The sequence below is a fragment of the Triturus cristatus genome, chromosome 8, assembly GCF_964204655.1.
Source record: "Triturus cristatus chromosome 8, aTriCri1.1, whole genome shotgun sequence".
Classification (NCBI taxonomy): domain Eukaryota; kingdom Metazoa; phylum Chordata; class Amphibia; order Caudata; family Salamandridae; genus Triturus; species Triturus cristatus.
This window is the reverse complement of record NC_140591.1, coordinates 1686548294-1686574936: the sequence shown is the minus strand read 5'-3', so window position 1 is coordinate 1686574936 and position 26643 is coordinate 1686548294. Positions and strand designations below refer to the sequence as shown.

Genomic DNA, 26643 nt, shown 5'->3' with positions numbered 1-26643 from the left:
AGCTGCATCGCTGGTCTGATTGACTTTGAGGCTTTTCCCGCTAAGTTCATCTCTGCAGCAGCAAATCCATTTCAATGGTCATTCACCAAAAGGGGCATCCGTCTTCGACTACAGCCTTCTGCTTCATCCCACTGGAGATTTTCGACTTCCAGTTTGGTGACTAAATCTTTGCAGCAGCTTCGCTTCATGACCATCTGACGATGAAGCTCCCTCCGTGGACACACCTGCAGCCTTGACCCTCTGAACTTCTCAGACATTTTTCTCTCAAATATTTTCAAAGTCGGAAGGTAAACGCTGACCTAACCCAATTCACTTCTTGGGGCTCATTTGGATAGTGGGCGGATTGCCACCCGCCGTATGGCGGTGGCGATCCGACCGCTAAAAACCACCGCCCGCTTCCAAATTACCCCCACCACATTACCATGGCGGGGGGCACCCCGGCAGACGGAAAGACCATCTGCCGGTTTTCCACCCGGTTGCAGAGTCGACCGGGCGGAAAAGCAGCTAACATGGTGGCGGTGTCAGGGAGAGACCGCCATCCATATTAGCATAAATGCGGGGATGTGCCTTGGCGCCATGGAAAGGTAGGCGGTTTTTGCCATTGGTGGCCCATAGCGGGCCCCCAGGGAATCTGGGGGATGGCGGGGTGCACATGGGAGGTACCTATGGTACCCCCCTGCAGTTCCATGCACAACATGGCAGGCACAGCGCTGTGCCTGCCACATTGTGCATGGAAGTGCACGACATGCCTTCCTGGTATTGCGGCGGGCTGTGCTGAGAGCAACGCCCGCCGCAATGTCAGGAATGCAAGATGTGCCCGCCAGTGTGGGGGGCGCATCCTAATGTCTGCAACGGGACCCCCAAACCGATGGCGGGCGGTCCCATTCTCCGACAGGATGGCGGGCGGACTAAGTCCGCCCGCCATCCTAATGACCCTCCTTGTATCTGAATCATGCTCCATCACTGTAGGTCTTAACTTACAACTTTGACCCGGGTTTGCGCGCCCAGATGTCCACAGTTGGTGCTTTTATATTTTAGGCACTATTTTGAACCTTCAACTTTAAAAATGTATAGCTCCGGTTCTACTGATTGGATGTTCGTCGTTTTGATGTCAAATAATTTATTAAAATTTACTCTATTGTTCTGAATTGGTTTATGATTTGTCTGGTGTTGTGTTTTCACTTTATTACTGTTTGAGTGTGGCATAAATATTTTACACCTTTCCTCTGAGTTAAGCATATACATAACGTTTTCCTAGGGAGACAATTATAACAAATAATTGACCACTGAATACATGCGAATATGGTGCATCGATTTGCAATAAAATGTATTTAAGGCACACTGCCTAATCAGAAACCATTACCATTGTAACAATATATGTTCCAACAAGTTTTTCTAAACCATGAAAGTATATACTCCCAAAACTTCTAACAACTGATGAATTATTGTTGAATATGGGATATTTTCAGCCAACACGTCTTGAGCGGCGTTTACATGCCGCTTCTTCGGGGATGAAATTGCAAGAACAAAACCATTTTTCATCAATCTACTCATTCTCAAAGTTGAATCATAACTTCACAGTCTGATTGGTCTGCAGTCTTATGGTGAGTTTCTTGTTTATCCCAGCATAGAGTAAGTTCTCGTGGTTCAGCTTGCTTGTGACAAAGGCGCGCGTGCTGGTTTTATGGGTACTGATTGGGAGCCATTTCGGAATCTTCCTCAGCATCTTACGGACATGGAAACATGAGGCGGTCATGGGGTTGACTTGGGTAGTAATGTTGAGTTTGCTGTTGATGACGATCCTGAGGTTCTTGGCATCGGTGTGGCCCTCGCGTGGAGTCCCACGGTGGAGTACTCTTCCAGACCATCATGATTTCAGGCTTGTAGGTGTTTAGCTTCACCCAATGGATCATTTAAGTAAAGAGGGCATTTACCTTGATCCTGGACTGGGCATCGTATCAATGAGGGAGAACACGAGTTTTGTTCCATTGCTTAATGCTGTACTTTGGTGTTGAATTGGCACTAATAACGTGACATTGTTTCCCAGGGAGGGCTACCAGCAATGAAACTTACAATGCAAGGAAGTAATTCTATCAAATGCGTCACAATATGCCGCATAATTTGCCTTTCTTGCTGAATAATTTAGTCAATACTGCCGCATAATTTGTCCCTCTTAAGCCTCATAATTCAAGAGGTGTACACAGGGCTGCTTCCTCAGGGGGCGGGTACACATCTGCTGGTCAGATATCAGAGGCCAATATAACCTAACAGTCCTTTTTCTTTTAAATAGTTTCTGTTTTTATGAATGCCGAAGATGAAACATTTTTAGAAAAGCAGCATGAAAACAGTAAAGGCACCACTTTTACCCTTAAAAAACATCCCACCTGGACCTTAGGGTTCACATTTAATGATTATCAACAGTATTTCCTAATTGAAATGGGAGTATGATGATCTTAGAAAGGTGCAATGGAGTCGTGTCCAGGGCTCTGAAGCAGTTATAAGATGTTTTCAGAGCTTTTCATTGCTTAAAAGGGCATCATTTCTGGTATGTATCTCTTCCCATGGGCTTAATTGCTTGGTTTAATTTGCAAGAAGTCACTCTGAGTGTCATTCATGTGGCACTTGAATGTTACTGCCTGAGGCCTGCCCTGCTGCCCGAGGCCTGCCCTGCTGCCTGAGGCCTGCCCTGCTGCTTGAGGCCTGCCCTGCCTGCTGCCTGAGGCCTGCCCTGCTGCCTGAGGCCTGCCCTGCTGCTTGAGGCCTGCCCTGCCTGCTGCCTGAGGCCTGCCCTGCTGCTTGAGGCCTGACCTGCTGCCTGGGGCCTGCACTGCTGCTTGAGGCCTGCCCTGCTGCCTGAGGCCTGCCCTGCTGCTTGAGGCCTGCCCTGCCTGCTGCCCGAGGCCTGGCCTGCTGCTTGAGGCCTGCCCTGCTGCCTGAGGCCTGCCCTGCTGCTTGGTGCCTGCCCTGCCTGCTGCCTGAGGCCTGCCCTGCTGCTTGAGGCCTGACCTGCTGCCTGGGGCCTGCACTGCTGCTTGAGGCCTGCCCTGCTGCCTGAGGCCTGCCCTGCTGCTTGAGGCCTGCCCTGCCTGCTGCCTGAGGCCTGCCCTGCTGCTTGAGGCCTGACCTGCTGCCTGAGGCCTGCCCTGCTGCTTGAGGCCTGCCCTGCTGCTTGAGGCCTGCCCTGCCTGCTGCCTGAGGCCTGCCCAGCTGCCTGAGGCCTTTCCTGCCGCTGGAGGCCTGCCCTGCTGCCCGAGACCTGCCCTGCTGCCCGAGGCTTGCCCTGCTGCCGGAGGCGGGCCCTGTTGCTTGAGGCCTGCCTGCTGCTTGAGGCCTGCCCTGCTGCCCGAGGCCTGCCCTGCTGACTGAGGCCTTCCCTGCTGCCCGAGGCCTGCCCTGCTGCCTGAGGCCTGCCCTGCTGCTTGAGGCCTGCCCTGCTGCTTGAGGCCTTACCTGCTGCCTGAGGCCTGCTCTGCTGCTGAGGCCTGCCCTGCTGCCTGAGGCCTGCCCTGCTGCTTGAGGCCTTCCCTGCTTCTTGAGGCCTGCCCTGCCTGCTGACTTAGGCCTGCCCAGCTGCCGGAGGCCTTACCTGCAGCCTGAGGCCTGCCCTGCTGCTGAGACCTGCCCTGCTGCTGAGACCTGCCCTGCTGCCCGAGGCTTGCCCTGCTGCCCGAGGCGTACCCTGCTGCTTGAGGCCTGCCCTGCTGCTTGAGGCCTGCCCTGCCAGCTGCCTGAGGCCTGCCCTGCTGCTTGAGGCCTGCCCTGCCAGCTGTCTGAGGCCTGCCCTGCTGCCCGAGGCCTGCCCTGCCTGAGGCCTGTCCTGCTGCTGAGGCCTGCCCTGCTGCCTGTGGCCTGCCCTGCTGCCTGAGGCCTGCCCTGCTGCTGAGGCCTGCCCTGCTGCCTGAGGCGTGCCCTGCTGCCCGAGGCCTGCCCTGCTGCCCGAGGCCAGCCCTGCTGCCCGAGGCCTGCCCTGCTGCCTGAGGCTTGCCCTGCTGCCCGAGGCCTGCCATGCTGCCTGAGGCCTGCCCTGCTGCTTGAGGCCTGCCCTGCTGCTTGAGGCCTGCCCTGCCTGCTGCCTGAGGCCTGCCCTGCTGCCTGGGGCCTGCACTGCTGCTTGAGGCCTGCCCTGCTGCCTGAGGCCTGCCCTGCTGCTTGAGGGCTGCCCTACCTGCTGCCTGAGGCCTGCCCTGCTGCCTGAGGCCTGCCCTGCTGCTTGAGGCCTGCCCTGCCTGCTGCCTGAGGCCTGCCCTGCTGCTGAGGCCTGCCCTGCTGCCTGAGGCCTGCCCTGCTGCCTGAGGCCTGCCCTGCTGCCCGAGGCCTGGCCTGCTGCTTCAGGCCTGCCCTGCTGCCTGAGGCCTGCCCTGCTGCTTGAGGCCTGCCCTGCCTGCTGCCTGAGGCCTGCCCTGCTGCTTGAGGCCTGCCCTGCTGCTTGAGGCCTGCCCTGCCTGCTGCCTGAGGCCTGCCCTGCTGCCTGGGGCCTGCACTGCTGCTTGAGGCCTGCCCTGCTGCCTGAGGCCTGCCCTGCTGCTTGAGGGCTGCCCTACCTGCTGCCTGAGGCCTGCCCTGCTGCCTGAGGCCTGCCCTGCTGCTTGAGGCCTGCCCTGCCTGCTGCCTGAGGCCTGCCCTGCTGCTGAGGCCTGCCCTGCTGCCTGAGGCCTGCCCTGCTGCCCGAGGCCTGGCCGGCTGCTTCAGGCCTGCCCTGCTGCCTGAGGCCTGCGCTGCTGTTTGAGGCCTGCCCTGCCTGCTGCCTGAGGCCTGCCCTGCTGCTTGAGGCCTGCACTGCTGCTTGAGGCCTGCCCTGCTGCCTGAGGCCTGCCCTGCTGCATGAGGCCTGCCCTGCCTGCCCTGCTGCTTGAGGCCTGCCCTGCTGCTTGAGGCCTGCCCTGCTGTCTGAGGCCTGCCCTGCTGCTTTCTGAGGCCTGCCCTGCTGCTTGAGGCCTGCACTGCCTGCCCTGCTGCTTGAGGCCTGCCCTGCTGCTTGAGGCCTGCCCTGCTGCTTGAGGCCTGCCCTGCTGTCTGAGGCCTGCCCTGCTGCTTGAGGCCTGCCCTACCTGCTGCATGAGGCCTGCCCTGCTGCCTGAGGCCTGCCCTGCCTGCTGCTTGAGGCCTGCCCTGCTGTCTGAGGCCTGCCCTGCTGCTTTCTGAGGCCTGCCTTGCTGCTTGAGGCCTGCCTTGCTGCTTGAGGCCTGCCTTGCTGCCTGAAGCCTGCCTTGCTGTCTGAGGCCTGCCTTGCTGCCTGAGGCCTGCCTTGCTGCTTGAGGCCTGCCTTGCTGCTTGAGGCCTGCCCTGCTGCTTGCAGGAGAAGTAAACCATCTATTTGAACCCAGTACTACCAGACCTTAAACCCTGCACCTGACCTGTGCCCCTAAGTGGTGCCCTCCAGTCCTGGACCATTGGAAGTTCCATTAGAGGTGCTGCTCCTGCCCAACCCTAAAAGTTGGAACTTAGAAAACTTTTCACCAAATACTGACAGACGACGTGGACCTACCTGCCTGTTATCTACCCAAGGTCCATCACCAGTCGGCCTGACTACAAGGAAGCTCACACTACGTTTGTGTGTGCAGCAGGAAATCCTGTTTAAAGGCACATTTGAGTGGCAGCATCTGGCCTCGTGGAGCTCTGAAGATTTATGACTTCCCAAAAATGTCTAAGTCAAAAGGTAAAAATCTTTGAAGGGCTCGGAGGCGACAGGCTCCCCATCGAATAGAACAACCTCCCTGGCCTCTCTTGCTCTCAGCATTTTCCCGCCATCATAGATGGCTTCATCGAGACTTCGTCCAGCGTACCCCGACAATAATGACCCCTTCTTGGCCACCGCCTGCCACCTTGCCCTGCTGAATTCTACCTCTTCCTGGACTTTTCTTCAGAAATATTTCTAAGTCTGTAGGTAGTCTGAGACCGTGCCCAATCCATCTTGTGTATTCGACCTGTGCTCCATCGTAGTCAATCCAAACTTTTGACTTTGCCCTGGTCTCGCATGCCCACATCCTGGTGGCTGGTGTTTTGATCTTTTAGCTGCTATTTCAAACTAAGAACTTAAAAAATTCATAACTCTGGCTCTACTAATTGGACTTATTTCATTTTATTTCATTTTCGTGTAATTATATTTAGCAAAATGTATCCTAGTTTTCTAAATTGGTTTGAGATTTTTATTCTGTTATGTTTTCACTTTATTACGGTTTGTGTGCTGTATAAATACTTTTCACATTGTCTCTAAGTTAAGACTGACTGCTTTTGTGCCAACATACTAAAGGGTTAGGCACAGCATACTTTAGTGCAGGGGTCTGGAGCTTTTTCTGTAGTGAGGGCTATTTCTGATCAGTGAAAATCATCATGAGCTACTGCAGGCTAAAGAACGAACGCAATGCTACCCGAGCTAGACACCCCTGCGCCAGCTTTATTGCCTTTAAACCTAATGCCCATAGAGCCAACTATACAGGTTTAAACAAAATGCTTTGACTAAGGGCACTATTACCGTGATGCCTTGTGTGTCAGTGAGAGCGTGGTCTTTGGGGATGTATGAACATGTGTGCAAATCAATTGAATATATTTGTATGGGTAACTGAGAGCCTGTGCCGTATGTAGTGCAGCACAGGACATACCTTTCCCCATATGTGGCACTGTTACAGGTATAACACAAACATACAATAATTCTTTTAAAATGAGAGAAATTAATAATTCAGAAAAAAGTTATGCAAAAATGTTCATAATTTGGAACATTGTTCTGCACTTTAAATTTCTCTCATTTTAAAAAATGGGTTTATTTTTCAGATATACTTATGGCACAGTGTCTACTAGCTACTGGGAGTAAGTGGCCTGCTGTTTGTTAATGTGACACTTTGAAATGGGAGGAAATTAAAATGAAGACTTAAAGGTACTTTTTGAATTTTATCCCATTTAAAAGCATGCAGAAACATCATTGCATTCACAGCTCCAATACTGAGTGGGACAAGAGATTGTATTTAATTGTTAAATACTTCAGAGCTCCAGTTCTCCAGCTCTGTGCCCCAGCCTGAGTCATGAATGTGTCCCCAACACTGCTCATTATCAGGCCCTGCTGTCTGCAGCCTGAGGATAATAATATAAAATAAACACAGTCTTCCCTTAATTTGAAAAGAAAAGTATGGCCTCATGCTTATGTAAGAATGAACGCAAGGCTGTGCGCTACTCTAAGGGTGTCTGGGAGCTACAGGCTGCTTGTGATCAGCTGGTTGGATACACCTGCTTTAGTGCCTTTTGTGGTTCACCCTGACAAGGATTGTGGTTGCTTCAAGAGGGTCTCACCCCTCTTAACTAATAACCCAATCTCATCCTTCTCTGCCTGTTGGTCTGCTGTGACAAAAGTATCCCTCACTCACCTGACTTCCTCCAGCAGCAGCACCACCTTGTTTGAGAGCCTGATTGCTTCTTCGCTTTCTGTCTCCGGTCCAGTGTCCAATTCCCTCTCCTCTGGTTAACATCAGGAGTTCCTGGAAAGAAAAGGAAGAGGGTAGGTTCACTTTCATTCCACAGATTATCCAGAAAGACTGAGTACAAAATCAGTCATCGAAGAAGACTTCTTCCTGAAACCTCTGGGAACTAAGAGCTGAGAGCGAATACATTATTACAGACTCTTCGGTGTGCAAGAAACACCAGAGAGAAAGTTGGAAACCTAAAAACTACACTCTAAGCTGTGCAAGTTAATGAATGAAAATATGTAGCAATTACATGATGTGGAATAAATCTGATCTAACTAAATGTAATTAAATAATGATTGTTTTGTAGATCGGTCTTTATAGCCAAACCTACAGACTACTCTGTAAGGATCACCGGACGTCTTCACCAGACCCTTCACAAGGGCCATCCCACATACACGAGCAAGTAGAGCACAGGTAAAAAATCGCGAGATAAAGGTTAAGACGTTAGTTAGGAATATCACAGCCTCTAAGGGATTCAGAACAGCACTACAGACATGACCCTCTTCCCTAGCGCCGCCTAGTCTTCGTTCTCGATTTGGAAATTAACGATGAGTAACAAAGGTAGAGCATAAGTGGCTGGGTCCACATCATGTCTGCAGAGCCACAGCACGGACGCAGAAGGTAAGGATCGCGCTGTGTGATCTGACAGTCTGCTATGATACCAGTATCTCATTGAGATCCAAGACACAGTGCTTACGGAATCATTATAGAACACAGGCTGCACGAGCAGCCCCTCTCAACCCATTGATCTGTCACAATACCAGCATCTCACTAGGATCCCAGACAGAGCTCACTGAACCTAATAGCTCCTTAGTCGCTGTTCTCATCATGTCGGTCTACCATGAAATCGATGGCTCCCTAGGATCTCAGACATAGGACTCACGGACTCTTATATCCCCTCAGTGGCTGCTCAGTAGCCTTTCTCATCTCGTTGGTCTGTTACAATCCCAGATACAGAGCTCACTGAGATCCCAGACACAGAGCTCACTGACCATTATAGTCTCTCAGTCACCCCTCAGTAGCCCTTCTCATCTCGTTAGTCTGACGTGATATTAGTATCTCACTGACATGACAGATGTCATTGACACTCACAGCACTCAACCCCCCTTCTCATCCTGTCAATCTGCCACCATACCAGTATTTCACTGACTTCCTAGACATAGAGCTCACTGACTCTTATAGCCCCTTAGTCGCTGTTCCTGTCAGTCTGCCATGATACCAATGTCTAACTGAGATCCCAGAGACTGAGATCACTGATCCTTGTAGCCCCTCATTCACCCCCGAAGCCCCTCTCATCCCCTCAACCTACACATCAGCATCTCACTAAGTCCCCAGACACATCACTCACTGAGCAGACGAGCGCTTAAATACTGTCATTGCACAAAGCGGAATTTAAGAACTTCTACCACTGGGGGCTATTGCCCTAGTGCCAGAGAAACAGTGGGGGCAAGGCCGCTACTCACTTATGCTCCTGGTTCAAAAGTTCTCGGGTGAATTTTAATTTCATCTGGTTTTGGATGTCAAGGGAGTAAAACAAGTCATACATCATCAAAAATTCAAAATGGTGAGTTGACCACACATTCTTCCCCTCATCTGCCCTGGCATGTTTCTGGCTTCTACAGACCTGATGGATAGCTACATTCATTTATCTATGCACCTGTCCTCTCAGAAGGTTTTGCGATTCTTTGCACTGGGACACCATTTTCAGTTCTGTGTTCTTGCTTTTGCCCTCTCTTTGACTCCTCCAGTCTTCACAAAGACCATGACTCCTTTGTTTGGTAACCAGCATGTCTTGGGGTTATTGTTTCCCCCCTATCTTGATGAGTGGCTCATTTGCGCTGCCTCTGTTTTGAAGGGTCTGCAAGCTGTCAAGATGGCGTGCCAGTGGCTGGAGTCTCATAGGTTTCTCCTCAATAGAACAAAGTATTCTCAAACTGTAGTTCATAGGGGCCCAATTCAACACCAAGCTGGGGAGGGTTTTTCTGCTTCTCGCTCACCTGCTGAAACTCAGGCTGTGGCTCCAGGAGCTCTCAGTCTCCAGGAGGCCCGGCTCAGGAGTGGTTGAGGGTACAAGAAGACATGGCAGCTTCCCTGTGCCTGGTGCATTGGTCTCGCCTACACTTGTTCCATCTGGTGTACTACCTTCTGTCGAGATGGAGTCCGATGTCACAGAACTACAACTGTCTGTTACAGTTTCTCCAGCGATTGTTTAGAAGCCATGGTAGTGGCTAATCCCTTCCAATCCGGCAGTCGGAGTGCCTCTATCTCCCCCGTTGCCTGGGACTATCACTACAGATTAGAGCATTCTGGGCTGAAGGCTCTACCATGATGAATCTAACTTGCCAGGGACTTTGGATAGCATTGGAGGTGAAGATCTCTTCGAACTGGAGGGAGCTGGTGGCTGTGCTCAGAGCCCTTTGTCCTTTGCCCCTCTGTCTGACTGTCAAGAAAGCGGTCCTGATAAGAACGGGGAACCACATCACACGTTTTTACATCAATTACCAAAGGGGTACCCGGGCTCATCTGTTGGCTGCCCTAGCAGAGCAGATCAGGTTATGGGCAGAGGCAAACCTTCTCTCCCTGATAATGATTTGTCTTCTGGGGAGGGAGAATATGCATGCTGATCGCTTGAGCCGGACTTTTCTCTCGTCTCTATCCCAGGCTCTATCACCTCAGATATTTCAGGAGCTAGCAGTTCACTTAACATCCCCATGGCAGGACTTGTTTCTTTCTCTGTATTTTTCCCTTCTTCCATGTCAGGAGGCCTAGGAGTGGACGCAAAGAGTTTCCGAGGGCCCAGGGTCCCCTCTATGCCTTCTCTTTTTTTCCACTCATCAGCAAAGCTTTATCAAAGATACGAGGCGAGGGGGGGAGGTCCTTCTAGTGGTCCCACACTACAATACACAACCGTGGTTCCTGTTGCTGTTGCTGTTGCATCAAACAGTTCAATCAGTCCCCATTGGAGTTTTTTGATTGCCCCATCTTCTTTGATGTTTCTAGAATTGCCAGATTTCTCCCTTCACCGTCTTTCTCTGGGGGTTTACAAATGGAAAGGTGGAGATTGGATTATTTATGCTCTTCAGACATTGCAGCCTCAGTTCAGAATTCTAGGACCGGAAGTACGCTCAAGGTCGGGGGGCGGAGCTTGCCAAGCTAGGAAATGGCCGCGCCGTAGGTGAGCTCTCCCGACCAAGCCACAATCCTGCAATTATCCTGTGTGAATAACCTACAACCTGCTCAACAAACCTAACGACCACACGGTGGAGAAAACCAGCAAGGCAGTCAGGTGTCTCTTGCTGAAGTACCACAAAACAACGCCGCTAACCTCACTGAGCAGCGGCCTGGAGTCAGAGGTCGCAGATGTCGCGACGTAACCACTACGCAACTCCGGTGCGCAGCTGAGTGGTGCAGGCCCGAGAACATAATCGGTGCCAAAATCCTGGTGAGGGGTGCGGACTGCGGATAACCAAACGCAATCATTTCCGCCATCATCTGTCCGCTACTAAATTGCCTGTGGTCCCCGACGAGCGGAGAAGGGTGAGAAGGCTGAACCGAGAGCACCCACACCGCAACGTAACCAGCGCGCAGATCCGGGAAGTGACCTGGGTAGTACAGACCCGAGAGCGACTCTGGCGCAGACTCACCTGGTAAGAAGCGCCAACCAACAGCAATAATATTCCCCTTCTGCACAAGATTACCAGCGAGCGTAACCTAACGGGAGGGCTTGACCGTGATTGCCCACGCCAGCAGCGGGGAGAGCCCGTCAGCGGCCGCCTCGGAGTCGCGATCCTCAGCCATTGCTGGAACTGTGTTGTGCCCCGGTGATGAGAGTGCAAGGGACTGCACCGGAGGCACTCGGCACTCAAGTGCCACCTTGACAGTCAGCAGGTATAGAGCAGGGGAGAGGAGGTACAGTGGGTAGCGCGAGCGGCCCATAACTGCGAGTCTCCACAAGCGCAAGAAGCTCACAGGCGAACCTGGAATATCGCACCTCCATTGATCTACGCATTGCACTCTTACGCTCATCCTCTGGGGATGTGGGGATAGCGTATGACCATTGCATAAACATACTGAATCCCATTTCCAACACGGCAAGACGCAGCACTGTGAGCATCACGCTCTGTGGAATCATACCCGGAAGGTAGGTGGCCGCGAGCTCACTGCGGCCGGCCCCCTAGATCACCCTGGACTTCTGGCAGGCTGGCACTGACTGGAGGCCTGAACGCCAACTCACTCGCTGCGCAGTGACTACACCATGCCTGCTGTCCAGATTGCTGACCCAGACTGGCGGACTGCTGTGGTACCTCATACCCCCTCAGGGCAGTGCCCAGGCACGATCTGCTCAATCTACACTAAAGGGCATGTACCCCTAGAATCTCACTGTGCTAAAGCCCTCCTCAGAACGCCAGTAAACAAGCCATTATGGAGCATTGCGCGCTGAGATACTCTGCAATCTCTTGCAGCTAGCACAACTGCTTGTGAATAAGCAGCAATCAAACTACCCAGACAGCGTACGTGGAATGGGGAAACCGGATAAAAACCAACCCACACTAAATTTTGAACAACAGCGAAAGGCGGCAGAGACGGGTACAGAGGCCCCGGAACAGACCCATGGGAGCACGACCTCACCAAGCTCTGAGGCGGCAGTCAATGTTCGCAACGATACAAACAACCCTGTCCAACATTGATGGGAAAATAGACTCCTTGGCTTATCGCGTTGATGGCATGTCGGAGAGATTGGACAAACATACAGAGAGCATAGCCATGGCAGAACGCCGAATATCGAAAGCAGAGGACTCTCAGCATCAACTTGAATTGAAACAGATAAAAGCCGATAAGACCCTACAATCCCTTTTGGCTAGAACTGAAGACCTGGAAGCCAGGCCACGTTGCTGTAATCTACGCATCATGGGAGTGGTGGAATCGACGCGGACAGGGAATATGGAACGGTACATTGAAATTATATTAACCTCTCTCCTCGGCAGAGACACAGTCTCCAATGTATTCATAGTTGAACGGGCCCAGAGGTCTCTTGCGCCACCACCGGCGCCCGGAGCGTGACCTCGCCACATAATCACTAAAATCCTGATCTATAGCGATAGAGACGCCGCCCTTCGCAAAGCCTGGGAACTAAGAACTCTAAACCATGAAGGAATGAATATCTCCATCTACACTGACTTCACGTCGCAAGTGCAAGAGGCACAAAAGAAGTTTCTTTTGGTGAAAAAGAAATTGAGAGAAAACAACATCCCCTATGCAATGATATACCCTGCCCGCCTGAAAATTACAGAAGAAGGTAAAAGTACAATCTGCAACAATCCTTAGGAAGTTCTTAAATACCTACAGCTGAAACACCCGCAAGCTCTTCGTCGTAAATCACCTTGGGGAGCACTCGCTGAACAGGACCATACCTCACATGTTGAATAACGGCTGTATCTTGTATCACTTGGTGCTCAGAACTATGTAGTAGACTGTGCTAGTCTCACAGGACTCATATACATTTCATGTGATTTCCTGAGACACTTCGTAATTCCTCTGATATATAAGTGAGGCTGAATGGTTAATTGTTCTAGACCACTGTATCAAAATGTTCAACCTATGTGTCCTCCACTGTGTGGGTAATTGACAATTATAGTTAAAACACACTTTTAAAATGCATTTATAATACAATGTGCTTGTGGCACGGTCCCCCAACTGCGTTATAGTTGGGGTTGTCGGTTGTCGGCTGGCGGTGGCCGCCATCCTGTGTGTACCACAATCCCTGTTTCTTGTTTTCATTATCAATCCGGGGACGGGACTGGGGAGGGACCGCTTTGTTAGTAGTTAAAGGGAATTGTCTTTGCCATAATTGGGATTGCAAAGTGGGTGGGGGGAGGAACGGGACGGGAGTTTGATATTTTGGTAGTTGTATCTTTGTTGGGGTCTTATGTTCATGTACGAATAATATCACACCTTCCAGGGTAGTACACTTGAGTGATGCTAAGCAATCACAAACACACGTAGCGTCAGTTCTATTGGGCATAATTGGAAATACAAAGCTCACACCCAACGTCTAAAGCTACACCCTTGCAATTCATAACGTGGAATGTAAGAGGCCGCAATAGCCCCAAAAAGATTAGGCAGGTCTTTGCCTATCTTGACAGATACCGTGTCGATGTAGCACTACTTCAGGAAACGCATTTGCTTAAACATAAAGCAGATAGATTTGGTCACAGATGGGCTGAGTTTGTGGCTTCGGCAACTTACTCTTTTTATGCTCGAGGGGTCAGACCATTATACGCAAGGGCACTCACTTTCTAATAGACCGGATGATCATTGATCCGCAAGGAAGATATGTCATTGTTACGGTGGTGTCCTAAGAGGCACCAAAGTTGGTATTATTAACGTGTATGGTCCGAACATGGATGATCCAGAATTTTTATGAATCTCTGGGCACAGATACGTGACCTGCCAGACCTGGAATTGATCTGGGGGGGGGGAGACTTGAATGTGGCATTGGATGATATACAAGACAGATCTCACAATACCACAGAACATCATACGCGAGCAGTCTCAATTATATTAAATGGCATGACAGAATTCCACATGCTTGACATATGGCGTATACTAAACCCAACAACACGGGATAGCACCCACTCGTCAACAGCAAATAACATTTGGGCGAGGCTGGATTATTGGCTCCTCACAAGCCAAGCCGCCACATGGGCTAAGGCCATAATTCATCTTCCCAAAACACTCTCTGACCACAAACAATTTTACTAGCATTATTGATTCCGACGTACACACCCCCTCCATTTGTGTGGCGTTTTAATGCCAGTGCACTTCTAGATCCCAACTGCAAAGACATAATACAAACAGCAATAGAAGATTACTTTGCGGACAATGCCAAATCAGTCGACAGCACAGGTACACTATGGGAGGCCTTCAAGGCGACTTTAAGAGGCATCTGTATAAGCACGAATGTCGGCATTTTGAGGAATATCCAAACTCAACTGGAGCAGTGTGAAGGTCGTATAAAAATACTAGAAGCAGAATATGATAAGACTCACAGTGCACTCACCCTTGGCAATCTACGGGATGAAATAAATCAATATAATACACTAGCGGATGATGAATTCAAATATACCTTCCGACGCCATGCGGCGCGTAGAATGGGAGAAGGAGGGAGGCCAGGTAGAATGCTAGCACAAAAAGTGCACACAGAGCATAAACAGCATAATGTTATACAAATAGAGGATGACAATGGGCAGCTACATTACGACACTCAGGGCATACTGAACACATTCGTGGAAACATACGGCGACTTCTATAGGACACAACATACAGCGCTAGGTCCTGAAATTCTGAATTATATTGAAGACATAGCACTGGTTTGGCTATCAAATATGCACCGTGAATACTTAGCCCAACCAATAACGGAGGAAGAGGTGCAGTTGGCTGTAAAGACACTGCTCCATGGTAAATCACCTGGGCCTGACGGGTGCACTGCTGAATTTTATAAGGCATATCCGGACCTGCTAACTCCGCATCTGCTTGAGATGTACGACGAAGCCTATAATAATAAAATCCTCCCCCCATCGCTACGTGAAGCGCTAATAGTGGCACGCTTAAAACCAGATAAAAGACCTGAACAAGCAGTGGCATAGCCAATAGGTCTCGCTTTTGGGACCTTATAAGTATTTAGTTATGCAGGACAATATCCTTGGTGCAACAACATCAACTGTTGCATGGCTAAACACTTATAAGGTACCAAAGGCGAGACCTATTGGCTATGCCAATGCTTGTTTACCTTTGTGTGCTTCTCCCCATCCACTCTTTTGCTCTCCCTCGTGTGCTGCTTTTCCTGTCCAAACTCCTTTGTTTCTCCCAACCACCACCATAATTTTGAAAAATTTGCTGCAGCCCCGTTTATGCCTGAAAAAAGCATGCTGCCTTAAAATAAGTTTTTTGCTTATATTCTTTTAAATTTCTTGTTTTTAATTTACCAAAATAAAAATATGGAATCTGCGCCACTTTGTAGATGCACATGCATAATGACACGTGCGTGCCTACGAAATAAAACATTGTCACCGTATCACTTTTCACTGTACCATCAACAGATGGGAAGGAGCACCTTTATACAATAATTGATATTACTTGATTCTGAGATAATATCTTGCTGCAATAAATAAAATGCATTACATTTATAAATAATCCCTACTTGTAAGAAAGGTCCTTTAAGAATCTAATGCCGTGCAGGTCAAGGGCTACACTTCTCCCATGGGGACCATTTGTGCCTTTAATTAGCAACATTATTTCACCTTTTTTTTATTTAAGCAATGCTGCAAATGATCTTTCCGGTGCTGCACTGCATCACCAAAAGGCAATGGCAAACCAGTAGGAGCAAAAGGCGAGATCTATTGGCTTTGCTAATGCTTGTACTTAAATACCCTTGGCAAGTAGGACTTCGCTCAATAAGAACTCTGGTCCTCTCAATAAGCAAGAAATACCTCCATATCACCTATAACAGAGAATCCATACCTTACATTTGTGACAAGAGGAGTCACATGTATTAAAGTGACCTCAGAGGTACCTTATAAATGAACTAAGGCAAATTGCAAAGTACAGCAGAAATTGAGATTGTTTTACTTTATAGACACAAATGCTGTCCCTCATATTAATAATTAATGTGGGTTCATGCCCTGCTGCCACCAGCCTAACTGTTTCTAATATCAAACGATAACAGAAAGAGGCACCTTAAAAAGACACCGAAAGGCAACTACTCTTCAGTCAATTTGTAAAAATGTATTGGTGATTAATCATTCCAACAGCAGATTCGCATTGTCATTTTTGACCATAGTTCTTGTTAAAGCCCACAGTAATATACCGACACCGAGGAGTGAGTAGGGGCAGGGAGAACACAGAAGGAAAGGGGCGGGGGAAGTAGGAGGTGGAAATGGGGAGATGGAAGCCTCGGCGCCCCGCGAGCGTAGGAAGTAGAGCCAAGAGGAGTGGGGGCAGAGAGGAGGGGCTGGGGAGAGAAAGGGTACAGTGAGGTGAGAGGAAGGAGGGAGCAAGAGATTGGGAGGAAGGATGCCAAGGTAGGCGGGGCTGTCAGAGTGAAACCAAAAGGAATGAGGTGCAGAGTGGGGGCCAAGACATGCGCAAAAGTTAATTGAGGTGCGTGCGCGACGGAAAACGGCAAAAGCAGACTGGCGAGGGGTGTGCGATCACCTCTGCTCGTCATTGTGCGCGTTACCGCACGCTCCATGCCAGCCAAAAGCGTGTTGTAGGACTTTTAAAAGTACACACAATAAATGTCTTGCCGAGCAGCGCATGCTCTGGCTCAGGTGAGACCTAAAAAGCAAATACATTGACTGGAGTTGAACCCCTGTCTGGGTCTTTCGAAGCAGAACATGTACGGAGTCCTTTAGCACTTATGGTGACAAAGTACAGAGAGAGACCTCAAGAGTGAGCTATTTTGGTCTTCATAGCTAGTAATGAAGTTTGCTGCTCCTACCTCACCCTCACCTGCAGGCTGAGACCAAACTAGAACATTTCTGCCTAGGCTCTGGCTTCACCATACCATCTGCAGACCAAAAACACACAGTTGAATAGGTGATCAGCCTCAAGAGTATCTCCCTACCCAAGGAGACCGTAAAACTAGACTGACTGAGGACCAGAAGACAATGCAGTGGGGGTTTGGGGGTAGATCAATGAGAAAAGGACATGAACCTACGAATGGCAAAGTGCAGGTGAGCATCAGGGTTACCAGTTCCAAAGCAGGCAACGGAAGCCATAGAGATGAAGAGTTCTTGCTCGTCAACCTCCCGCCCACCATGCTGTGTGTCTGAAGATGCTGGGAAGAGTGAAAAGCCTAGAGTGCTGTGAAGCTTCCAACACTAGGGGTCCTATACAGGATGCATACTTCTTTGGAACCCTGCAAGCACTAAACCTTGTCCAAAAGTTGCCAGAGGCTAGTGGGCATGCACCAGCTTAGAAATGGTGCTACCATGACCAAAAATCCCATAATATAGCCAAGTGAAGCTTCTATTGGCATATCCATGGAAACTAGAAGCGTGCAGTTCTATACTCTGGCATATGGAATGCCCACCCTTGGCACAAATTGACCACCTGCTAAATAATGTGCAGATCTTAATTTTAAAAGTTACTAAAAAGTACCCACATGTAGAACTGTGCTTCAAGGATTTATTACTAGTCATATTTCAGTTGTTGACTAGTATCCATGTGTGCAACCAAAGAACAGGTGCTATCAATAGATCGTTAAATGACAATACAAGCACAGAATGTACCTCATTATGCACCATAATAGACTTCTTTTGCTGTATAATTTAGCTTGCCCTGCATACTGTGGTCCAGAACTACTGCATAAACTAGTAGCCCAGTATCGTAACCAAGGCCTCTGCAGCCCTCGCAGTGGGAGGAGGCCCCGAGCTCCAAGGGGCCTCCTCAGCACAGTAACTAGGCCTGAAAGCTCCTGAGTGAGTCAGGTGGGGGTCAGGGGGGGCTCTATGTACTTGGCAGGAGGCCCCCTCAAGTTTTGTTACACCACTGTAGTAGCCCTAGATATATCCAACCGAATAGTACTAGTAATCATTGAAAATGTGTAACTGCAAGTCCGAAACGTCCCAGTCAATTGGAATGAAACTGAAATAGACTTAAAAAAAAAAAAATACATTAAAAAAAAAGTATGATAGGATCTGCTTTGGAATACCTGCCAGATGTCAAAATAGGGTTACGCTAGACCTGCAGTGTACTCAAAGCTACATTGTATATTTTATTTGGCTGCCTCGCTATCTGTGCACAGAGCAGCGATGGGGAGGGGTCTCCCAAAGTTGAGAAGCCTTCTCAAAGATGAACAGATTGGTTGACACAATCACAGGTGGCAGCGGCCATTATATTTTATTTATAGCACCAATTCAGAACCAGCTCTCTTTATCCATACGTGCTAGAAACTCCGCTTTTCACTATATGTATACGGCAGTCCTCCTTCGTTCCAAAGGTATGCAACTGATTGGGTAAAATTACAATAACTCATTAGTAATACGGTACAGAACACAAATAAGAACCATCAAGGGAAAAAAGGAGTATTAATCACCCCCAGAGTATGGACCCATGCTCGGGACACACAATTACACATTATGTAGGAAACGCGTGTAAACCATCGAGGATTGGGTGAACAAACGTCGAGCATTAAAAACTTAGAAATACAAATGCGGCTTAAAGTCAAAGCAGGAGAGGGAAGTGCACTGAACAGACGCTCTTGTACCGCTTTGATGAAAGTAAACAAACAAATGCTGGTGGAAAGCCATAGCGGGAGGGGGAATTGCATGGAAGACGCAAGGCCGTCATTGCTAATAAAAATTATACAATGGAGGACGAGGCGCGTATTTTGTAAATAAAGGCATGCGTTATTCACAGAGCTTATAAATGTATAGTGTGAAAAAAAGGGAATATTAATCACCCCCGGAGTATGGATCCATTCTTGTGATACACAATTACACACGATGTAGGGAATGCCTGTAAACCATCCAGGATCGGGTGATCAAACGTTGTGGAGCATTAGAAACAAAGAAGTAAAAATGTCGCTCAATGCTGAAGGGGAAAGTGCACGTAACAGGCACCCTTATACCGCTCTGATGAAAGTAAGCAAAGAAATGCAAATGCTGGTGGAAAGCCAAAGCGGGTGCTAATGACTCGTGGAAGTCAGATAGCGGCTGCGCTTGTGCATGCTCGCGTGAACGCAAGCGCTAGGCCAGCCAGTAGCACTTTGAAAACTCACCTACTAAATGTTTCTCCGAGCAGCACATGCGCTGGCTCAGCAAGACCTAAAAAGCGGAGTCTTACAGACCCCTATCATTAATAAACACAGATGTTAAGATATTAGCAGCAATACTTGCCACAAGGCTGCAGCAACTCATGTCCACTATAGTTCTACCCGACCAATCAGGATTTATTCCTGCTTGGTCAACAGCACATAATCTACGTACCATCTTTGCCCTTCTGCATCAACTAAATTCGGAGTTACAGGCTGTGGCGGTGCTACTAGATGCAGCTAAAGCCTTTTACTCCGTCGAATGGCCTTACATGTTCACGATCTTACAAAAAATTGGCTTACCACCCATGTTCACCAACTGGTATGCCCTTCTATACAACAAACCCACTGCCCGCATTAAGGTTAGGAGACATATATCGACATATTACCAATACAACGAGGCACCAGACAAGGATGCCCGTTGTCTCCACTGCTCTTTTCCATTGCATTGGAGCAGCTGACTTGCAAAATACGCCAGAAATACGCACACATGGCACTGCGATTCAACATGAGACCTATTAGCATATCATTATATGCAGACGATATGGTACTATACCTTTGAGACCCCAAGTAGAACCTTTCAACGCTTTTACGAGAATATATACAATTTGGGCACTACTCGGCCCTACACATTAACTGGAGCAAGTCGGCAGTGATACCACTAACGGCAATACCAAAGTACCACAAATGGACTTGCCTTTTGTGTGGCAGGAAGACCCAATTCAATATCTGGGAATCTGGATACACCACAATTCTGACGTGGTTCTTATATAACTATGGCACCGCAATGGATTGCATAGAAACACAAATAACTAGATAGATTGCACTTCCCCTATCACTGGCTGACAGAATATCACTAATAAAGATGGTGCTGTTACCTAAGCTGCTTTACCTCTTTATTAATATACCAATAAATCCACCTGTCCCGATTTTTAAAAGGATACACACAAACTTCATTAGACTGTTATGGGCCAGGAAACAAGCCCGCATAAGTCTCCAAACCATGTCACTACCATATGCCCCAGGCGGATTTACAGTCCCTGATATCTATCTATACTACTTATGTGCGCAGGCACAATATGCATACTATCGGTATCACCCAGTGCAATATTTGCCACACCTTGCAGTGGAAGATGGCGACGCTGACCCCATACCATTGTCAAGCATACTCACACATACACAACATGATTTAACATCGCGAGAGATAAACACAATTCGGACAACATCACAAGCCTGGCACTGCATCAGTCAAATAGCGAACAAAACCCCAATATACGCCCTGAATCTGCCATTGGCTCATCACCCTGCGTTATCAGTCACACAGGAAACAAGCATTGGCATAGCCAATAGGTCTCGCCTTTGGGACCTTATAAGTGTTTAGCTAGAGATATTGACTTTGCCTATGTTTTTAAGCTGTGCTGTACATCAGTTTGCAGGATGCTTAAAAGTTATAATAAATAAGTGTTCAAATCATTTTTGTTACCTTATATTTGACCAAGAAAGCATGACGTACAAATAAAAGACCATATTAAAAAAGTATTACCCATAAATAATGTTTTGATTTAATTTTGTCCTTTGAATGCTGGCAATTTGTTTCTGCATGTGCTAATGCTTGCTTGTTATGTTGTTTTTTTGTTATGGGGGTATAAATAACAAAAGGCTGAATCTTGGGAAATAGTATTTGTGTAACAGTTAGTGAGATAGTTAGTGAGTTAGTTAGTCAGTTAGTTAATGAGAGATTTAGTCAGATAGTGAGTGAGTGAAAGAGTGAGTTAGTGAGAGAGTTAGTAAGGAGTTAGAGAGTTAGTTAGTGAGAGAGAGAGTCTATGAGAGAGAGAGAGAGAGAGAGAGAGAGAGAGAGAGAGAGTTAGAAAAACAGAAGAAATAAGTCAATGTGCAAATGTACTTTTGCTATACATAGGCAAACTGTCCACCTAATGAAAAAAGATATACCTGAGTGCGGACAAGGAAGCCAACTACTAGAAATCTAGAGTAGCCCTGCACTCCAAGGAGTACCCACTGCGATTGTTGTGAATCCATCAAAACTGACAAATGTACTACCTACTTAAAATAAAACCCACATGTGTACACTTCCTACTTTTTAGATGTGTGTTTGTAAATCGGGCGCGCGGGGGGGAGATGCAAAGAAATCGGGCCTGCATTTGGGGAAGGAATGAGACATGAACGATTCACTCACCATGTAGTGGATATTGGCAGAGACGTGGAGTACACACTGGCCCCAGTGTCACGGAGGGCTTCGGCCCATTGCCCATTGATGGTGACCCACTGCTGGTACTTCTGGGTGTTGCTCGGGATGGGGGCTCGGGGCACCATTTCTCGGGTGCCCAGGCATACGAGCGACATGGCAGCCGGTTTCCACTCGGGGGACCCGACGTCGCGGTTTTCCTCCTCTTCTTCTCCTTCCCCCAGGGCTGCGGCAGCTATTTGTCGGGGAGGGGGCCCAGCGGTCCCGTTTCGTCGGTTCACGGGGCAGGCCGGGTCGCTCGCATAGTGGCCTGTCTGTTGGCAGCCGAAGCAGGTCACTGTTGGTCGGGGTCCAGGCCTGGCGATGGGGGTCCCCCTACGGACCAGGGTTGGGGACGTGTGGTTGGCGGCTTGGCCTCGTGGCGGGCTTCGGGGCGGCCCGGCCGGGAATTCTCGACTGCGGTGGGACCCTCCTCCTCCGCCCCGCTGGCGAGGAGATCCCGTGGTACTCCGTTGGTAGTCCCCCACGGGGTTCCGGGGGACCCGGGTGTTGACCCATCGGTCGGCTTCGGCGGCGAGCTTCCGGGGCTCGGTCAGTTTGCTGTCAAGGAGGTGTTGCCTTAGTTCGACAAAGCAGTTGTTGGCGAGGTGCTCCCAGACAATGAGGTCGAACAGTTCGTTGTACGAGGTGACCTTGCTCCCTTTTATCCACCCTTCAAAGGCTCTGCTGAAGAAGTCCACGTACTCGACCCATGTGGTACCGGGGAGCTTCTTGCAGTCCCGGAAGCGCTGCCGGTACATCTCGGCTGATAGTCCGTAGCGGGTGAGTAGGGCCTCTTTCATGTGGTCGTACGAGGTCATCACCGCGTCGGGGAGTTGCAGCAGGGTATCCCGGCCCTCGCTGAGGAACCTCCCTCATAGGCCGGCACCCCAATCCTTCCGGGGTACCCGATGGGAGGTCATGGCTACCTCGTATGCTCGGAACCATTGCTGGATGTCGTCGTTTTTATAGTACTCCTTGACGACATCCTTGGGGATATGAACCTTTGGCTCGGTCAGTGCCAGAGCGTCCTGGGATCCGGGGGTGCTGGTCTCCCCCGTTTTGGATTTCAGTTCGAGTTCCTTGAGGCCCCTCTCGTGCTCGAGGGTTAGCCGTTTCTCTTCTAGTTCTCGATGCCGTTTCTTTTCTTCGATTTCCTCCTGCAGCCGTAGTTGCTCCAAGGCCAACTTTTTCTCCGCCAGCAGGAGTTCACCGTCCAGCCGGAGTCGTGCGAGTTCCAATTCGTGTGTCCGGACCCTCTCCCGTTCTCGCATTTCTTCGTGGGATAGGCCGGCTTCCGGGATGCTTCATCCCCCATCTGCCGGGGTCATGGTCGGCGGCAGGTTTTCGTCCCGGGCCAAGGTCCCTTCGCCTTGGGGTGGAGTGGCCCGGATTCTGCCCAGGCTTTCAGGGCTTTCTGCATTTCTTCCTTGGTGCCCAATCCTGTGGTTGGGATCCCTTTGTCCTTGCAGAATTGTTTCAATTCTTTGTGGGTGTATTCTTCCAACCTTTCTTCCTGGAAGGTTGCGACCACGGTTGTTTCTTGGCTGCTCATGGTTCTCTTTCTTTTTCCGTCTGGTTAGGCAGCGGGTGCGTTACTTGCCTGTACGATTGCGTCTGGCTCGGATCCCGTGGCCACCAAATGTTGGAGGGAGGACCACCGGGGAGTCAGGGGGCCCACTCCGGGGCACCTTCCTACCGCAAAGTTACAGCCGAGCGCCGCTGAGAAGCCTCCTAGGAGAGGTCCTTCTCCTATGATCGTACTAGGCCCAGTAACACCACCACACAGGACTCCGTATCAGTTGCTTATCTAGGTACTTTATCAATGGTAGCACATTCGAAATATTTACAGGGGGATCGAGAGATCCAGAAAGAGTCTCAATGTCCTTGTAGGGACAGGGTAGCGGGACAGTCTTAGTACCAGCCTGGTATGGGGAAGCTCTGCGCCAGACCTTGCGTTAGGCCGAAGGTGGCTCCGGGGATCGGAGCAGCAGGTGCTGGTCTCAAAGCAGCTCGGACGTGGAGAGCCGCGACGGTGTCTGCAGGGCTCGGGTGGTAGTTCCGCTTGGGTCGAGCCGCGACACAGTCAGCAGAGCTCCGGTGGTAGGTCCGCTTCGGTCGAGCCGCGACGAGGTCAGCAGGGCTCTGATGGCAAGTTCAACAAGGTCGGGCCGCGACAGCGTCAGCAGGGCCCCAAAGGTTCGTGAAGGTCTTTAAGCACGGTGGAGCCGCGACGTAGTCAGCAGGGCTCAGAGCGTGGTTCCAGGATGAGTCTTTCTCCGTAGGGTCAGCCGCGATCCGATCAGCAGGGCTCTTGACTCCGGGATACAACTGCTGTCCTGTTGCAGGGTCGCCCCAGATATAGGTCTGGAGGCCTTTGATGTCCGGACCCTTGCGCCCGGGGGGGCGGAGAGGCCGGGTCGGGAGCGGCCAGATGCCCAGCAGGAGAGGCGCCAGGCCCAGGAGAGCTGTGGGGCGATCGCACCTAGGTGTGGGAGGACGGTTGGGGGTCCCATCGATACTGCCCTCCGCCGGGAGTGGGGAAGTGTTCACGTGGTACCCCCTGGCCAGTTGTTGGTGCCTTGATGTCGGGGCTTGCTCGGGCCGAGGCCAGGTTGAGCGGGGTCATGTAGGCTGGTGCGCATAGTCACGTACAATCCAAAATGGAGGAGCCCCGAGGTGCAGGGGACCTCGTGCGGCTTGGCGAGGGGGAACAGGACCACGCGGCGAGGCCGGCTCCAACATTGCAGAATTATGTTTTAGTCAGCACAATCCAGACATAACATGCATTTTATCAAGCAGTTGTTAGTCTAGAACTATGGGATTGCTGCGAGGCCACACCAATGGCAATACAGCATTATGCAATCTATGTAACAACATATACTGTTAACGGAAACTGCGCGTTGGCACAGATCTATACACCAATATGTTGGAAAAAAACACAAAACAATGCGGTGTCTAAGTAACTGGTACACTTTCAAAAATAATAAAAGGAAAGCCTTCTGCTGATGAAACCTAAGGCAGTGACGTAACTGCCTCTCTGGTTTAATTAGCTGGAAGAAAAACATCAGTTGGTAGAACCGTAGTGAACTCGTGGGAGAATTTGGTGTCACTCTAGTGTGTTACGTGGTTGGGAGTTTTGTAGACTTGGGTAGTGGGGGCGGAGGAGAAGCTGTGATCTCACTAAAAGAAACACCGACTACCGGCAACGGACAACGGGGCAAATTAAGCAGTGGTGAAAGCAAACAGAAGTTTCTGGCACTTAACTGCAAAGCACACTTGCATTTGAAGAATTCATTACAAAGTGGATGCGGGGAAGGTGGACTGTAATATAAATGTAAAGCCTGTGTGTGGTTTTGCATAGCATCCCTTTAGAATGACGCAGACCTGTATGTATACTGGAACAAAGGTACATTTTTTGGCTTGACACGTTTAATCCCAGTGACTGCGGACCTCAACTGCAACTGTTCTGGAAACCACATTGTCTCCTGCGGCAAGTGCAGCTTATGTAATTGACGGACATATCTTTGAAACTGACGCAGGTTATCATATAGCCGGCCAGAAAGGACGCACACGGGATGCCAGCCACATTGTGGTGGGGAGTGGAATGGAATTATGTGGGTTGGATTGAAATTTTTAGTTGTAAAATTGTGTGGCGTGGAATAGTGTGGTGTGTAGTGAATTTGAGTAGTGGAATGATGTGGCATGGTGTGCAGTGAAATTATGTGGATAGTATTTATATGGTATTGAGTGTACTGAAATTATGTATAATGGGATTGTTACGGAATGTAATTATGTCGTTTGGTATTTTGTGTTGTGATATGTAGTGGAGTTTAATTATGTTGAGTGCTGCTGAATTTTGTGGCATGACGTGGAATTTTGTGGAATGGATGCAGGCGGTGTGTTGTGTAAGTGAATTGAGTTGAATTATGTGGTGTGGAGCTGAATTATGTAGCGTGGAACTGTGATATTGAGTGCATTTATGGTGATGGGAATTATGTGGCGTGGAGTGTATTTATATTGAATGTTGCTATGTATAGAGTGGTTTTAAGAGGGGTATATTTATGTGGTATTGATTTTGGTATAATTATGTGGTTCTGACTATCTGTCGTCCAACAAATTCTAGTGTCCTCTCATTAACTATTATATGCTTTAAACGACCTATTTGCACATTCTGCTGCTATCTGTTCAAGTTATCACCAATACAAACATGTCAAACAAATCACAGGGAGTAGTAAAAACAACTGTAACGTGATACATAGAAACTGAAGGCTCTTTCATATCACCAACATGTGTGATAAACAAATTCCCACAGAGAAGACCTAGAAGTGGTCGCCGCACCAAAGACCTTCAGTTTACGCCTCAATGCGAAATTTGCTGATGAGTGCGAGATTTCATAGAGACCTGTCTCAGATGTCAGAAAAGGTGAGTTTATCATCATCGCTACAAAAACAACTCTTGGCAAAGCCAATATATCTTGCCCCTGGACCCTATCAGCTTTGCTAACGTTTTGAGATCTGCAGAACAGCATCCCAGATGCTGTGCGGCACTGCCTTAAAAAAAAAAAACAAGGAGGACGAAGAGGCACACGCTGTCGGCTGTGTATTTTACAGGAGCAAGCCCCAAGCATGCATGCACCGACGGGATGAGAAGCACTTTTTTCAAAATAGATGTTGTTTGCCGGTCCCAGTTGAAGAAAAATAAAAGAAAACAATAACACTGGAGGGGGGAGCAACAGGAAGTGGGGGTTGTGAGGGATCACAGAGAGCAGGTGGGTGAATCAATATGAGGGCACGGGTGGGAGAAGGAACATGGGGTGCAAAGGCAGAAAGTTATAGGGAGAGATGCTGCACTGGCCGTATTGTGCAAGACGGGTGGCGATGAAGTGCCTTGGGATGGGTGAAGCGTGCAGGTGAAAGGAGGAGACTCGTGTGCACATTGAGAGCTTAACAGGAAAAGGGTGGTGATGAGATCTGGGTTAGGGCTACAGCTGCCGCTTTTGGAACTGGATTGGAGTCCCGATGTTGGTTTAAAACACTGTGATCCTGGGCACCGCGCCTAAAGCAAAGTTCACGTGCCCTTGTATAATGTAAGTGCTGATTTTATAAAGCGCTCCAAATCCTTCCGGT

General features: G+C 49.4%; 1 protein-coding gene across 4 annotated transcripts in view; it reads right to left on the bottom strand.

Annotated features, from left to right (window-relative positions):
- LOC146808607 (NACHT, LRR and PYD domains-containing protein 3-like) overlaps positions 1–26643 on the bottom strand; it is an 800827-nt gene that overhangs the window by 583280 nt on the left and 190904 nt on the right. For all 4 annotated transcript variants that reach the window (XM_085623632.1, XM_085623634.1, XM_085623635.1 and 1 more), the window contains exon 5: positions 7356–7466. In XM_085623632.1, coding sequence (XP_085479758.1) covers positions 7356–7466 — 111 coding nt within the window. The remainder of the gene's footprint in view (positions 1–7355; positions 7467–26643) is intronic.